The 14800-nt window shown below is 41.1% G+C and overlaps 1 protein-coding gene across 2 annotated transcripts in view; it reads right to left on the bottom strand.

Annotated features, from left to right (window-relative positions):
• The window catches only part of PRKG1 (protein kinase cGMP-dependent 1), a 1188324-nt gene that overhangs the window by 745443 nt on the left and 428081 nt on the right, over positions 1 to 14800 (bottom strand). For both annotated transcript variants that reach the window (XM_040624668.1, XM_040624667.1), the window contains exon 3: positions 3448 to 3561. In XM_040624668.1, the coding sequence (XP_040480602.1) occupies positions 3448 to 3561 (114 nt within the window). The remainder of the gene's footprint in view (positions 1 to 3447; positions 3562 to 14800) is intronic.

Here is a 14800-nt window from a genome sequence, read left to right on the forward strand (position 1 = left end):
GTCGTGGAAATCAGATGTAACAACTGATTTCTTTCCTCCCCGTGGCACCTGGAGCGTTCGTGAGGGGCCACACAATCCAAGTGGCCACGTTTACAGACAGTTAAAGAATACTTGCGCGTTTAACCCAGGAATAACCTCAAGACATTTGTTACTATTTTTTCCAACAAAATGTTACTTTTATGTATTTTGATATACTCATTCCTCTAGCGGAAAAAAAAAATCAATGGTGCTGTTTTCTAAGATAGGAAGAGACTCTGAATATAGATTTCCTTCACCATTGTATGAGGTTTTCCTTCCATGTCATTATGGTTTCAATTCTAAAATGGTTATTCTTGGTGCTATCAGATCGCATTCCTGGTGTTACCACCATAACCAGTGGTACACGTTTATTTATTTCCAGAGGAATGCCAACTGATTTCTCCCAGATGAAAAACAAAGGAGTTGTTTCAAACTACTACGGAACTTCTTTCTGTTGAAGCATTATGAACAAGCATATCCTATTTTATAGCCTCTATCAATCTATAACTTTAATAAGAAAACTTTTTTGATACCCTAAGTTAAAAAATAAAAAAACAAAAAACCCACAGGTAATAGAATCTTCTTTGTTAGCAGGAAGTCACTGGGATTTATTTATTCATGGCCTGATACAATTTCAAAAAAGTGCTCTTTTGAACAAGAAATGACTCATATACATCGAGGAGCTCTTGAATGTCACCCAGGATTCAGTTACCACTGTGAGATTAAAAATGCATTACAATGCTCAGCAGCTTTCAGGCTGATGAGGGAGAGAGAAAGGAGAAAGGGATCATGAAAGAAAGTAGGTGATGTTGAGAGAAAGGGGGTCACAACCCATGTAAGTGAGAAAGAAAGAGGCAAGATAGACAAGCTATCAAATAGGATGGGCGGTCTCCTTGGACTTAGACTCTTAGACCCAAGTGGATGAATCCATTTTGAAAGGTATTCTAAGCGGTCATTACTGGCAAAATGACGGTTAAGAAGAAATGGACAAGAGTCGGCAAAATCCTGAATCCTGAGAAATGACTGGATCTAAAAAGCCAAATAAGGACATTTTGAAATAGCACACATAATGAATAAGACAGCACTGGCGGGGGGGGGGGGGGGGGTTATATTCTGTAGACATTTGGTATAAGTAGCATCCATAATGGAACCTAATCAGAATTATAAAGTGATCAGCTTGAGAGTTGAATTTAAACATAAACTGAAAGTGGTACTTAAGGATCGTGGTCACAAGTATAATCTCCCTGCATAGTGTGGGAGACGGGACAAAGGTCCCGCCTAAGAAGTAGTTATTATTCACAACGTACAGTTCTTCACAAGACATTCCGAATATGTTGGCAATAGATATTTTTCCTTATTCATCCAGAAACCTCTGCGCATCTATACAGGCAGACATGGTCTGCACTCCATCACCCTTAGGTTCTTTTCTCCATACAAGCTCCACATCTTAAGAAGGCACTATGAACACACGCGTGCACACGCACACACACGCACACGCACACACACGCCTGGGCACGTGCACCTTTTCTGCGGCTGTGTTAAAGAATGTGCTCCATTACTCACTGTCTATGACGTAGATGGTCTGACGCCCCCCAAATGGCTAGGATTCTAATTTGCATTCAACACCTACTTCCTCCTCACTGAATCAGATCCAAAGTGTGTGTTTAAATTTATCCAACATGAGTACGATAGCTCCTGCGGATGAACACCATTTTACAGGAACCTAATAAATTTCACAAAGCAAAGCAATCATCTCATGAACAAAAAATCTTTGCCGCAAAATTAATTTAAATACATTATTTAGTCTATCTCAAAGATTTCTTTCATAATTCCAAGTTTCAACAGATTAAGCACATGTTACTACCAACTACTGACCTTTTTGGAATCATGGTTTTTCATTAGAATTAAATGAGCAGCGTACAAGGCTGAAATATTTTAAAATATTCACAACTCACTATTCACCATTCTGAGAAAGCCTGTTTTAATCAAAATGTGTTATTCTGGCCTTTCGACCTACCAGGATTGTAGTTCTCAGAAAAATGCAGCATGATAGCATAATCCGTTTCACTTAATAGTGTCATGACTATTCTTTTCTACTTAAGGCACTCCTTATGCGAGTTCAACTTGTGGCAGATTGTTTTGCTTCACTGGGCTTCATTATTCTTTGAGTCGTGCAATTAAATGATCACATAAAATAAAAACCTGGTGGTGCCCATCATTCAAAAGAGTTTTGTGCTTTCAAAGATCAAGAATCGAATGCCAAGAACTCATCCTAGGAGGGCCCCCACCGCAACTGACGTCCCAGCGACCGACTTCAAAGAATAAAAAGGCGATTCACTAACAAGGCATGTAGGACAATTTCTGGGATTCTGGCTGGCCACGCAGTCTGAATTCTCTACAATCCAAGGTTCAGTGGCTTACTGGTAGCCATAGACCACACTGCTGAGAAAAAGAACCCCAATATACTAAACAGTCAATGGCATCCAGCCAAAACTAATTGATAATCTGTCATTCCGCCAATAGCATTTAAAAAAAATAACAAAACCTAATCGAAATGATTTGTGATTGCAGTCACCCACAGGATTATGTGTCAGAAGAACGTCTCCATCATGAAATGCATCTGTCTAAAGATGTAATGGACCTTCCATTGTTGGCTTTTGCATTCAGCTCTGTTTCCACGCTCCTTCCATCCTATACGACCACTTCCCCTCACCCCCCAACTATTGCAGCTGTTTCTACTGAGCAATAAAAGTTACTAGAGAAATCATATATACACATACATGTAAAATTAGGGAAACAAGCTGCTTTATTGCCCCGATTTAAAATAAGCTCAATCAGTAGAAAAGAAAAATACTATAATATACAGCTTGATGAGCAGCTGAAGACAAAAATATACTCAGACACGATTTTAGAATTCAAGCTCTCTCTAGCTCAATGATGTTTGAATGAGATGAAGGACATTTCTCCTTTAAATTTTTTCTAAACCACTGAATGAACACGTGGAATTTGTGGGGGAATGTAACCCAAAATAGACAGATACGTAAAAATTCCTTAAGTATTAGCATGAGGCTTTAAAGGCAGGAAAAGGAAGGTCTCGTTTCTGTTTCATATATAAAGTGATTTACAAAATGTTTTTGTATATATTGGTGTTTCATATATAAAGTGTTTTGTAAATCTTCATTGATAAGAATTCGACATTAAAAGCATACCTTCCAGAAGTCAGTATTAAATTTAACTTATGCGGAAGTGACTGTTAATCCTCCTTTACTAGGGCAAACAAATAAATAGATCAACCATAGCGCACGGTAAGAACTCAAATACCGATTCACAAAATTAGAAAGATTAAATCATGAGGCATGTTCATCAATATGTCAAAGGTCTAGGGGAAAAGACACTGAAAGTATTGGCAAAATACGAAAACAGCCTTACTTTTGACGGTCGCTGTCCGGGTACAGTTGTAAAGAATCGCCAACTCGCCAAACACTTTTCCTGGCCCCATGGTACAGAGCTTCACGCCTTCTTTTGTAACTTCAACCTTACCATCTAGAACAAAGAGACAACATCATTTTAATTCTCTTCCACGCTTCATTTCATGTGTTGCATTTTCGATACGCAATGGGGAGTATGAGGCTCCTGTTTAAAACTGCAAAGCAGTTACCAGTGGAGACCAGGCCTCCACCCAGAAGCAATGCAAGAAATGGAATAAATCAAGTCCGGTAAGAAATCCCATTCTTCTTTAAATTAGAAACTGAGAGGGGGCGCCCAGGTGGCTCAGTCGGTTAGGCGTCTCCCTTCGGCTCAGGTCATGATCCCAGATCCTCGGATCAAGCCCCCTCATCAGGCTCCCTGCTCAGCAGGGAGCCTGCTTCTCCCTCTCCCTCTGCCTGCTGCTCCCCCTGCTTGTGCTCTTTCCCTCTCTTTGTCTAATAAATGAATAAAATCTTCTTAAAAAAATTAATCACCAATAAGATCTGAGGTAAGACTCAAAGAGAGCCCCAGAAAAAGGCAAAAAGGTAAACATGTGTTTTCCCAAATATGGTATTAGAAAACTATGGTAATTCCAATTTTGATGTCATTTGAATCCAAGAGAAAACCTGAGTAAGTGGGTGCATTTTCTACAGCACACTTCATACATGGGAATTCTCATTTGAGTAAAGCACAGTTATTACGGGAAGGGAGATTACTTTGACCCTTGGGCACTGTTTAATTGCAGCTCATGGTATCTTTTATTTTTAAGCATCTTATCTGACTTGGGCAAGACTGTTTTATCTGCTTCCCAGCCCGGCAACACCGGCAGTAAGGAAAAATAAACTAGGAGGGTTGTGGGGGAAAGAAAGAGACATTAGGACCATTTATGTTCCACAAGGACTTGGAAAATGAAATGATGAGGAAGGAAAAAGCCAAGGATACATGGACCCTAGTTATAGTTTGTTGCCTGCAAGGAAGGCAAATGCTATCCAAGAGGGAAAAGAAAGAAACAGGTTTTTAAAAAAGGTACAGCTACACCGGAAATTCTCTTACCTCACACAGTGCTGGTGGGGTTGGAAATAAATGGGCAACACAATCCATTCTAGACTAATAGCCCCCCTCCCCACTTCTATTATTCTTCCAAGTTACTTATCCACAGTCTACAGAAGAGCCTTCTGCTTGGCATTAGCTAGTGAATGAATGAAAGGAGCTATCACTACCAAGTTCTCTCCCAAATTCAGACCTATACGCATCGACTTCATAATTGTTCCTGTATCTACATGTTTCCTGTACTATTTAACCTTTTAGAGTTTGGGCTTTAAACATACTCCCGCTTTAAAAAAACAAACAAACAAATAAACAATCAGCCTAGTTTCAACTAAGCAATAACATTTGTAAAATCACAGGGTCGATGTGCTAATTTCTTCAAACACCTATTGAGATAAAATCTTCGATATAAAAAAACTTTCTGGGAAAGTGTAATCCACGTACCAGTCAGGTGAGGTCAACCCTTCAGAGAACATTGTTCTTTCGACCCTGAAAACCATTTCATGTAAATGCTATCAATGGAGAGAGAATTCTGCAGTAATTAGGATAAAATTTCACATAAGACCTATTTGCCAGTCTTGAACTGTGTGTGGGCCCCTCCTCTGTGTGTAAAGAAGTCCTTCAGGAATGAACAAATCCAACAATTCTAAAACTTCGGACATACTTTCTTAGACTCAAAATTTAGTCTACCTTTGTCGTGACTTATTTCTTGACTGCAGAAACTTAAACTCTTTCTTGTGATGGGTAGATCAATGCCAGCCCAGTAAATCTGTATTTTCACAAGGCACATGTGTCCCCCTTCCATTTCAGTGGTAAGCCTGTCCCCTTACAAATTTCATCTGCTACTTGAGAATGAGAAACAGGCTCAGAACCTAATGTGGTTAGGAGGTTTATAAGTCATTAGAAGTCAGACCAGGAGTTAAATGCTGGTTCTCTTATCTGTTCCTTACAAGCCTTGGGACCTCAGGCAAGTTATTAATTTCTTTATGCCTTGGTTTCTTCATTAATAAAATAGATGAAAGAAAAGCACCTATCTCATCAGGTGGTTGATAAAATGAAATGATTAAAACAGGGGCAATGCTGAGCGTGATGCCCGGCATATAGCAAATGGTCAATAAATATTAGCTCTTATTATCGGTGTTATTTTTATTATATTTCTTATCTAGAAGGAGGGAGGGCTTACTAGATAATACTGAAACACAGTATTCCAATATCTATTACAGAAACCAATCTAGTCTACATAGGTTAGTAGGTTTTTGTGGGGTTTTTTTTTTAATGGAGAAAGGATTTGTTCCAGATTCTCTCTCTATGGAGGGGGGCAGCGCGTTTGAGAACTTTTGGGTTCAAATCAGTATTATACCCAAAGAAGACAATGACGTTTCAAGAAGTCACAGTGATCTACGTGGCAGAATGCATTCTCTTTGTGCTCCTCCCCACTTGGTCATGTGCAGCTAACATCTGACAAGCATTGCTTTAGCAAGTACCGTCTTACCGTGAGACTCCCGTGAACGACGAAGTAACAATGTCCTAGTGCATTACAACATTTTCTTGACTTAAAGCTCTAGCTTCAGTGATATTAAAGGAACTAAGAACAAAGTGAGCCATGCCTAAAGAACTTCCATACATAACTGATTTTGCACAGGTCTGCTTCTCTCTCTCTTTGGGTCCCATCGCTGGAAGTCTTCGGTGGACAGGGACCCATGGGAGCAAGACCACTACTAAGAATCCTGCTAGACGGCTTGACAATAAGGCTTCTTAACTAATAAAAGATGAGAGACACAGAACTCTCATTTTTAGGACGTCTGTGGACCTGTCACATCAGAGCTAATTAATAAAATGCAGATATTCCCCACCCTGGGAAATTATAACGGTCCCTACACCACAATGACCACTGTACTTGGTCTTAGTGCCCCTCACTTCTCTGAGAAACCACGCTCATATAGCACTGACTGATTTGAACTGATAGCGAACTTGAAACTGATGATGTTCCCTTTGAGATATGACCTCTAGAAAGCTCACAGCCAGAATTATATAAGACTCTGGGGCTGCATTTCTGGTTCCAACTCATTTTCTTGATCCTATTTTATATTCACCTAATTTATTCACATCTAACTCATTTTTTTAAAGATAGGTATGCATAATTATATATGTGTATATATGGATATACAGACAGGTATAAATAAGTTTATATATGATAGATATGCATATATATGAATCATTAGTGTTGGTAACAGAAGGTTATAATCCATATTAATTAGAAGAGCAAAAAAAATCTTTTTAAGAAGAGATTTACTGGAGCAGATTGTATTTGAGAAATAGAAATTTGGGTGTAAAGCATCTTTTCCAGGTTCAGTTAAATACTACAGGTTCAGTATATTCACAATAGCCAAGGAAGGAAGGAGTCGGATCACATATGATAGATCAGAGGGGTCCAGACAGCACCTTTTTTTTTTTTAATGAACAGAAATATCTAAATGGTAAGCAGAAACACAGTGTTTGTAAAATGTTACTGAGTCACAGTGAGATCACTTTTCCTTCCTTCTACCTGCTGTGTGGGTGGAAGAAGTAATTCAGGGAGGCAGGATCCACTGGGTGTTAAAAAGTTAGGTACACACATGGCATTAATTAGAGAGTTCTTTCAAAGACATTTGGAAGCGTTCTGATTTCCAAGAGGCCAGTACTGTAAGTTATTAATGTGAAGTGTGAATTTGGTTAAGCTCATTCACTGTGCCACACAGCAACCTTGAGGCAAAGTTAGAAGTGCTCATACACCTACAGATGATTTCTGTACAGAGCGTGCGGTCCGCCTATGAAACGTAAGAATAGGACCGTCACAAGCTTGCTGCACACACCCGTCCTTACGGGTGTCAGCGCCATCTTGAAACCACTCCCCTTGGAGGTCTTAGACTTCCCCCCACACTTTGTTCCACTCCATGGCTACCTTTGAGGTTTGGTTTAAATTGACTTCACTTGCATAGGAAGTAGGTAGGTCTATGGGTGTTTATTTTGGTGGTGAGGGGAACAATGTAGGATAAGACAAATAGGGAAGAAGTCACTTAGGCTCAAAATAGAGCATGCTTTTGCCAGAGGCTTCTACCAACTCAGAAAGAACCCAGCGTGGAGGTTTCTATATAATTATAATTTGCTATTAACTTCAGGAGTGCATTTTGATGAATATACTTCAGGTCAGCATTGATTAATGTAATTTCTATTTCTCTTAAAGAAATCGCAGAGATTCATTAGCATGTATTCACGACTGTTTAATACTTTAATTTTCAAATATGCTAGATTCCAAATCAAAGATTTTTTTTCCTTCAAGAGTAGCAGAAAGGCATTTTCAGAACATCCTAATAAAGTTCTAGACTTTTCCATCATTTTCCCTAACTGAACTTGAAGTGACTAGAGGCTATTAGAACTGTTATTTGGGCAACTAAGGCCCATCTGAAATGTGGTCCATCTATACATCCTGCTTGTGTTCTTTTTATCCACTTCTGCTTTTAAAAACATACATTATACTGGCATTATTTTTACTATGCACACTCCGCACCATAAAAAAGAAACATCTGAATCATTTTTATTTGGATTTTGCTAAACTGCTAGTTGTTTACAGGACAGGTACTGGAACAGTTGCTCATAAAAGATTTCAGGGTGACTGTTCCATTCAGTTCTTATCACCCCTGCAACGAGTGTGACTGATTGAAAGCTTTATCATAGCATCTTGAATGTATTGTTTTTAAAGATTTTATTTATTAGAGAGAGAGAGTGTGTGCACACACAAGTGGGGGGAGGGGCAGAGGGAGAGGGAGAAGTGGACTCCCCTGAGCAGGGAGCCCGATGTGGGGCTCGATCCCAGGACCCTGGGACCATGACCTGAGCCAAAGGCAGATGCTTCACCAACTGAGCCACCCAGCCACCCAGCCACCCCCCTTGTACATATTTTTTATTCTACTTCAGGTCCATATGCCCATTGCTGATGGAATGAGCTGAGCCCTAAGTCCTGATATTTGCCACCTTGACCAAAAACCAACCCACGTTCTGCTTTCTGGCATCACAGTTCACATGCCACCCTTGGGAGATGCTAAGTGTGAGGAGCTCCATTACAAAGTATCTATACTTTTGTCTATCTTTCGTAAGAATTGAGTAGGTCCTATAAATAAAAGAAATTGAGTTTACAAGGAGAGCCAGCATTGCCTGGCTTTGTGTATCTTTCTGGGTTTCTCACTAACCTGTGGTTTTGTGCCATAAGGACTTTCACGATTAAGGCAAATCAGCTTAGAGATTTATTACTGGCAGGCTGAACTAGAATGGCTGGCAATCACCTAATTATGAACACTTTGAGCTTCGTTCCAATAACCTTGGTTGGAACGTTCAGGACAACTTGATTGGCCATTACAGCCAGATAGGTGTTATATCAAAGGTCCCATCTAGACAAGACCTCCCGTCCCTCCCCTCCTCCCGTCCGGCTGACTACACCTTCATGATTTTGTAGGTTTGAGCCCACGGCTTATACATTATGGATTCTCTCCTATGGGTTTCTGTAGCTGCTAGATTCTACAGGAATATCCAGCACGTGATGGTTGAGCTGTGTCGTCACCAGCCCGGGCATATTCCCTCTAGGAGATGAGGCTCACTTACGGATCTGTTCTTTTTCCTTCTTTTGGTTTTATTAAGATGTAATTGGCATAGAGCACTGTATAAATTTAAGGTCTATAGAAGGATGTCTTTACTAACATAGAATGCTAAGTCATTACCACAGTAAATTTAGTGAACATCGTCATCTCACAGGGATAAGAAGAAAATGTTTTCCCTCTTGGGATGAGACTTTTCAGTCGCTACTTTCTGCTTTCCTAATGGATTAGGGATACTATCTATGTTGTCTGACTTGCCTCACAGGGTTATTTTAGATTGGGGGTGTTTCATGTGGGGAAGACACTAGAAATCGCTAAGGCTGCCACGGGCCACAGGGAAAAACCCATCCAGTTGCCAGGGACAGACTATATTCGTAGATATCCCCTTCAAATCTGTAGTTCATTTAGCTGGATCTTTCTTCAGTCAGGGTAAGAAGGAAAAAGACAGCCTCACTAGGAGACTCGAGTTTGTTCTTGAATTAAAGAACGACAGTAGGTCAGCACCTTACCAATTTGCCCTTCAAGATCGCTTTCAAATCCAAATAGGTATGGTCTCTCTGGACCTAAACTCTTACTCCTTAGATGAGGTGTTAATCTTGATGATTGAAAATCATTCTTTGGCCACTGAATGAAAACCTGTGAGAAACTGCCCTGTTTTAGGATGCATTTCTTCCAAAGTTTGTGTCACCCACTTCTAGTTAGGGATTTTGCTTATTAGTTTTCTCCTGGGGGAGAGGAGGAGGGAAGGGTTGTTGTTGGTTTTGTTTTGTTTTGTTTTGTTTTTCCCTAAGCTATTTGTGTTACAGTTTCTTTAATCATCAGGTTCTTATCCTACTTTGGTTAGGACCAAGCTTCCCATTCAAAGGAGTCACTTTTTTTTTATATCATCATAGCAATAATTCTTCCAGGGAGCACAAAGTACTAGTTACCCAAGTGGAATGAGTCAGAGTCTGAGGTTTAAGAAGTGCTTTGAAGATACAGGAGTGAAGACCTTTGTTTCTTCTTCAATTAGGCAATCTGATTTCCCTTCTGGTCACGACTGCTATCAATACCCTGGTCTCTCTTTTGAATGAAAGAATCAAAAACATAAATGAAGTGTCCAGAACTAAAAATCTGACTATCCGACTTATGGAGACAGAGAGACACACAGAGAGATAGAGAGAGAGAGAGAGAGAGAGAAAACCCTAACATCCACACCCAGATACTCGAACTTTACTTTCCTTTGCTTCTATCTCTGAGGTCATAGGGCATACGCACATATTTACAGACAGACTGAAATTTAAGCAGTTTGGATCCAGAGAATCATCTGAATCATCAAAGTGGAAATATGGAATGAACAACTTACATTGCAGCATTTCTGCCCTCGGAGAACATACAGAAACTATCATAGATGGGTCAGCCACTTACCTGCTATGAACAGGATTCTGGAAGGATTTCACAAGCATCCTAAGTCTATAATCTTTACACACATTGTGTTTTAAAACTCTAGCACTTTTTTTTAAAGATTTTATTTATTTACTTGACAGAAAGAAGAGCGCAAGAGAGCACAAGCAGGAGGAGAGGCAGGCAGAGGGAAAGGGAGAAGCAGGCTCCCCGCTGAGCAGGGAGACAGATGCAGGGCTCGATCCCAGGACCCCGGGATCATGACCTGAGCTGAAGGTGGACATTTAACCGACTAAGCCACGCAGGAGCCCCAACTCTAGCACTTCAAAGTATACAAAAAGCACTAGATGAATGCCCGTGGACTAATTTCAATTTCTAGTGATAAGAAAAGCGAAGACAGAGGACAGATATACACACGCAGGAAAGGAGAGTAGACTGATCATTCCCTGAGTAAATGAGAGTTGAACCGATAATTTGTCTTAATTAAGTCAAGTTTATTAAGCTGAATTCCAGCAATATATAATGCATTCTTGCTCTATCATTTCTGTAATTCATGAGCACCTGCAATTAGCCTCAACAATTAATGGCCCGTCCTGTATTTCCTTAAAGACAGGCACATAGCAAAGTACCACTAACACCATCAGACTTGTGGGCGTCCCTCGGGTTTTTGTTTTGTTTTAATATTAAGCTTGGGAGAGTTCACTGTAAGACAGCATTCTCAACTGGGGGCGATTTTGTTCCCAGGGAATATTTGGCAATGTCTGGGAACATTTTTGGTGGTCACAACTCGGGGACAGGGTTTCCTCCTGGGTTTTTGTCAGCAGAATCCAGGAATGTGGCTAAACACCCTAGGACGCAGACACCCCCCCCTCCCGCCAACAAAGCATCATCCAGCCCCAAATGGGAGCAGTGTCGACATAGAGAACACCTGATTTAATCCGTGCACGTACAAAATACTCTACATTTAAAGGGAAATTTTTGACTTCCACTATTTGTTATTTAACCTCCAGGATATAGAAATTGCAAGCTAAAAAAAAGGTTAACACCAGGTTGCAATATTTAAGCAAACCCTACTGCCACTGGATTGAATCAAGCCACAGAGCTATTTACTGGATAATTTTCCCCAGCAGATGTCATCTGAAAAAGAAGTACAGAACATTTTGAAGCAAGACTTAACAAGAATATCCTACTGATGCTGGAGTGGCAGTCTTTTCCAGACACACTTGAGAATACCAGGACCTGGCTGGGGGGCTGACAGACTGCAGGATCTTGAAGAAATGATTGAACTCTGTCTCGATGACCTCACTACAGATTTGTGATAATAGTATCTTATTTTATAGGGTTAGGACAATTAGATAATACTGTGGCAAGACGAAGATACAGGTTGAGTCGTTCTTAAAATTTCCTTTAGAACAACAAAAAAAAAAAAAAGGCAGTTTTAAAGAGTGCTCAAGGCAGGGTCCCAAGGTCATCATGCTAAGGATCTAGAAGGAGCAGAGGGATACAGGAGCCAAGGCAGGGAGGGGAGAAGGGAAATGGGCAGGAAGCCAGGAATTTCCAAGAAAGGGGCCAGTAGGAAGCTTCAGGTTTTAGGAAAAGGGGTGTCTAATGTACAATATTCAGCTATTTGTTGCCAGAATTAAAGTCCTACCTTTCTCCCCAAATGAGTCTGCTTCACAGATCTCTGGTGTGCAGGGCTTGGAGAGGAAAAGTGCTTGGGGGAAGGTGTCCTGCGTGGAAAGGTCCAAGAGGAAGTCAAGCAGGTTCTGGGGCAGATGAGCAGAGATCCGGGAGGAATTACGTAAATCATGCAAGTGTGAGAAACTGACAAGGGAGTTTGCAGATCCTTGAGGGGTGGGTACCAGCGTTTACACATCAAAAGAGCACTTCCTTCAACTTCACCTGAGGCCAGAAAAGTATCTACAGTCAACAAGTGAATGATCCTGGCTTCAGTCAGAGAGGAGCTCTTTTCCTAAGCCCCTCTGGCACCTTTGTTTAGCTTTGTAAAGGCTCTTCTGAAGCTAGAGGAGGAAAGATTTAGAAATCAGAAGGTCTAAGCCAGCTTGCTGTTCTCGCTGCTCTGGTCATGGCCATCATTCGGCAGTTTCTGCATCTGTGCGATGGAGATCATCACTAGCTGCTTCAAAGGATTAATGTGTGAGATTTATCTGAAAGCGTGGTGTGTGTCTTCCACAAATATTAGTAAGCCCTAAACTGATGGAGAGGCAACCATGCAACACCTGCTTCTAAGTAGTAGGGGGTCAGTAGGTACTCACTGGTGACCAGATTGAAATATCAGTGAGGATGACCACATCGGTGATCACGCTTGGAAGACAGAATTCGGATTTCACTTTAATTATACTGCCTATGTAGTCTACAAGAAACACACAAATTAAAAGCGTCACCCTCCCATCCCACTTACAGAAGTATTTCTGTACTTTGTTACCCAGTAGTACATGTCACACAAAGAGAATTATTATTTGACGCTTTAAAATATCTATACTTGATGTAAACTAACGTGTAGTATTTTCCCCCTTTACACAAGACCAGGATTCTCCAGGGTAAATGGTGAGCAGTCACCTTCCTTCACATTTTTAAAAAGCAGAGAGAGAAAAAAAAAAAAGTAACAACCATCTACCCTGGAAAATACTCTAAACATCTACAAAAAGATGAAAAAGAACATTTGAATTTATTCTCTCGAAAGCTGTTGTACAAATGGCCTGGGGCAGAGGAGGAAGGGGAGGATTCTATTTGAAAGCTGCTGCCCATACGAAGAAGAGGGTGTTCACCCTCCTGTAAACCACAGAACAGAATAATGCGAAGTCAGGGTAGTATTTTAAGAGAACCAGAGGGTGGAAGAAAACAGCCAAATGCACCTGTCCTGTGCAGTCTGGGGGAATGGCAGAATGCACGTCCCCCACGCTCACCGAGGACCTAGCTAATGAGCAGATAAACAAAATGACATGTTATTCAGCCACACTAAGGAACGGAGTACCGAGCTCGCAATAGCACGGATGAACTCCGAACACACACTAAGGCAGTCAGTCACAAAGACCGCGCTCTCTAGTACTCCATTCTGTGCACCACCCAGAACAGGCAAACCTGGAGCGGCAGAAGGCACCCTAATAACTGTCTAGGGCCAGGAGGGATGGAGGGGTTGGGGTGTGACAGTTCAGGGATACAGAGTTTCTTTTGGGGCGTAATGAGATGCTCTAAACTGTACGGGGGGGTTTGGATGGTTCTGGAGGCACAACTTTGAATATTCTAGACCAGATTGAAGCAAACACCTTAAAAGGGTAAATTGATGGGATGTGAATTATTTCCCAAATAAAACTGTTGAAAACATGGGGATTTCACATGGGCACCTAGTAACTGCTAAATTAGAAGACTAATGTTCTTAGTGCTTTATTATCCTTTACAAGAATGTTTAGGAGTCAGAGACACTTTGGCCTCTCACTCTTCCTCAAAGAATTGCTCTTGCTGCCTTTAGGGCAGTCACGCCAACCCTCGTCATCATGGGTGACCTCATTTTCCTCCCCCAATCACCATCCATCCCTTCCCAGCTTCACTCTGTGACTAAGGACGGCACGTCATCTGTACATGACACAAGCAATAAGTACAAATACCCCTTACAGTCATCAAGCCCAAGCCACCCCATTTGTCCCTTCACTGAAACTCTACCTGTAACACCTTGTTCACGATGCTCACGGCCCCTTCCCTAGATTCTCGGCCACCCAACTACAGAGCGAAGAGAACAAATCATCTTCCTTGAGGGTTATTCTGATAAACCATCCCCCTGCTAAGAAATTCACACTCGTTTCTCTGGGACCAAACCCAAATTCCCAGCCCTGGTGTGTCTAGTCTTCACACAAACTGGGATCTTCTCTAAATTAACCCAAGTCTGCAGCCTCACAGGTCAGCCTCACATGCCGATTCTAGATTTCAAATGTCACAGTTGAGTTCAAAGGTCCTTAACCAAGTACAGCTCAGGGGGCTGAGAACTTGGATAAAATCTTCATATTGTTATTTTTATTAACTTCTCATTGAAATGGGGCTTTTCCGTAGTAACAAACCGTATTATGGTTTAACATACTTATGATACTGTTACCAATAGAAATCACATTTTGTTAGACAGTTGTAGATACCTTTTTTTTAGATTTTATTTATTTGTCAGAGAGAGAGAGCATGAGCAGGGGAAGGAGCAGGCAGCAGGAGAAGCAGACTCACGGCTGAGCAAGGAGCCCAATACTGGACAC

Source organism: Ursus maritimus, unplaced genomic scaffold, assembly GCF_017311325.1.
Source record: "Ursus maritimus isolate PB19 unplaced genomic scaffold, ASM1731132v1 scaffold_7, whole genome shotgun sequence".
Classification (NCBI taxonomy): Eukaryota; Metazoa; Chordata; class Mammalia; order Carnivora; family Ursidae; genus Ursus; species Ursus maritimus.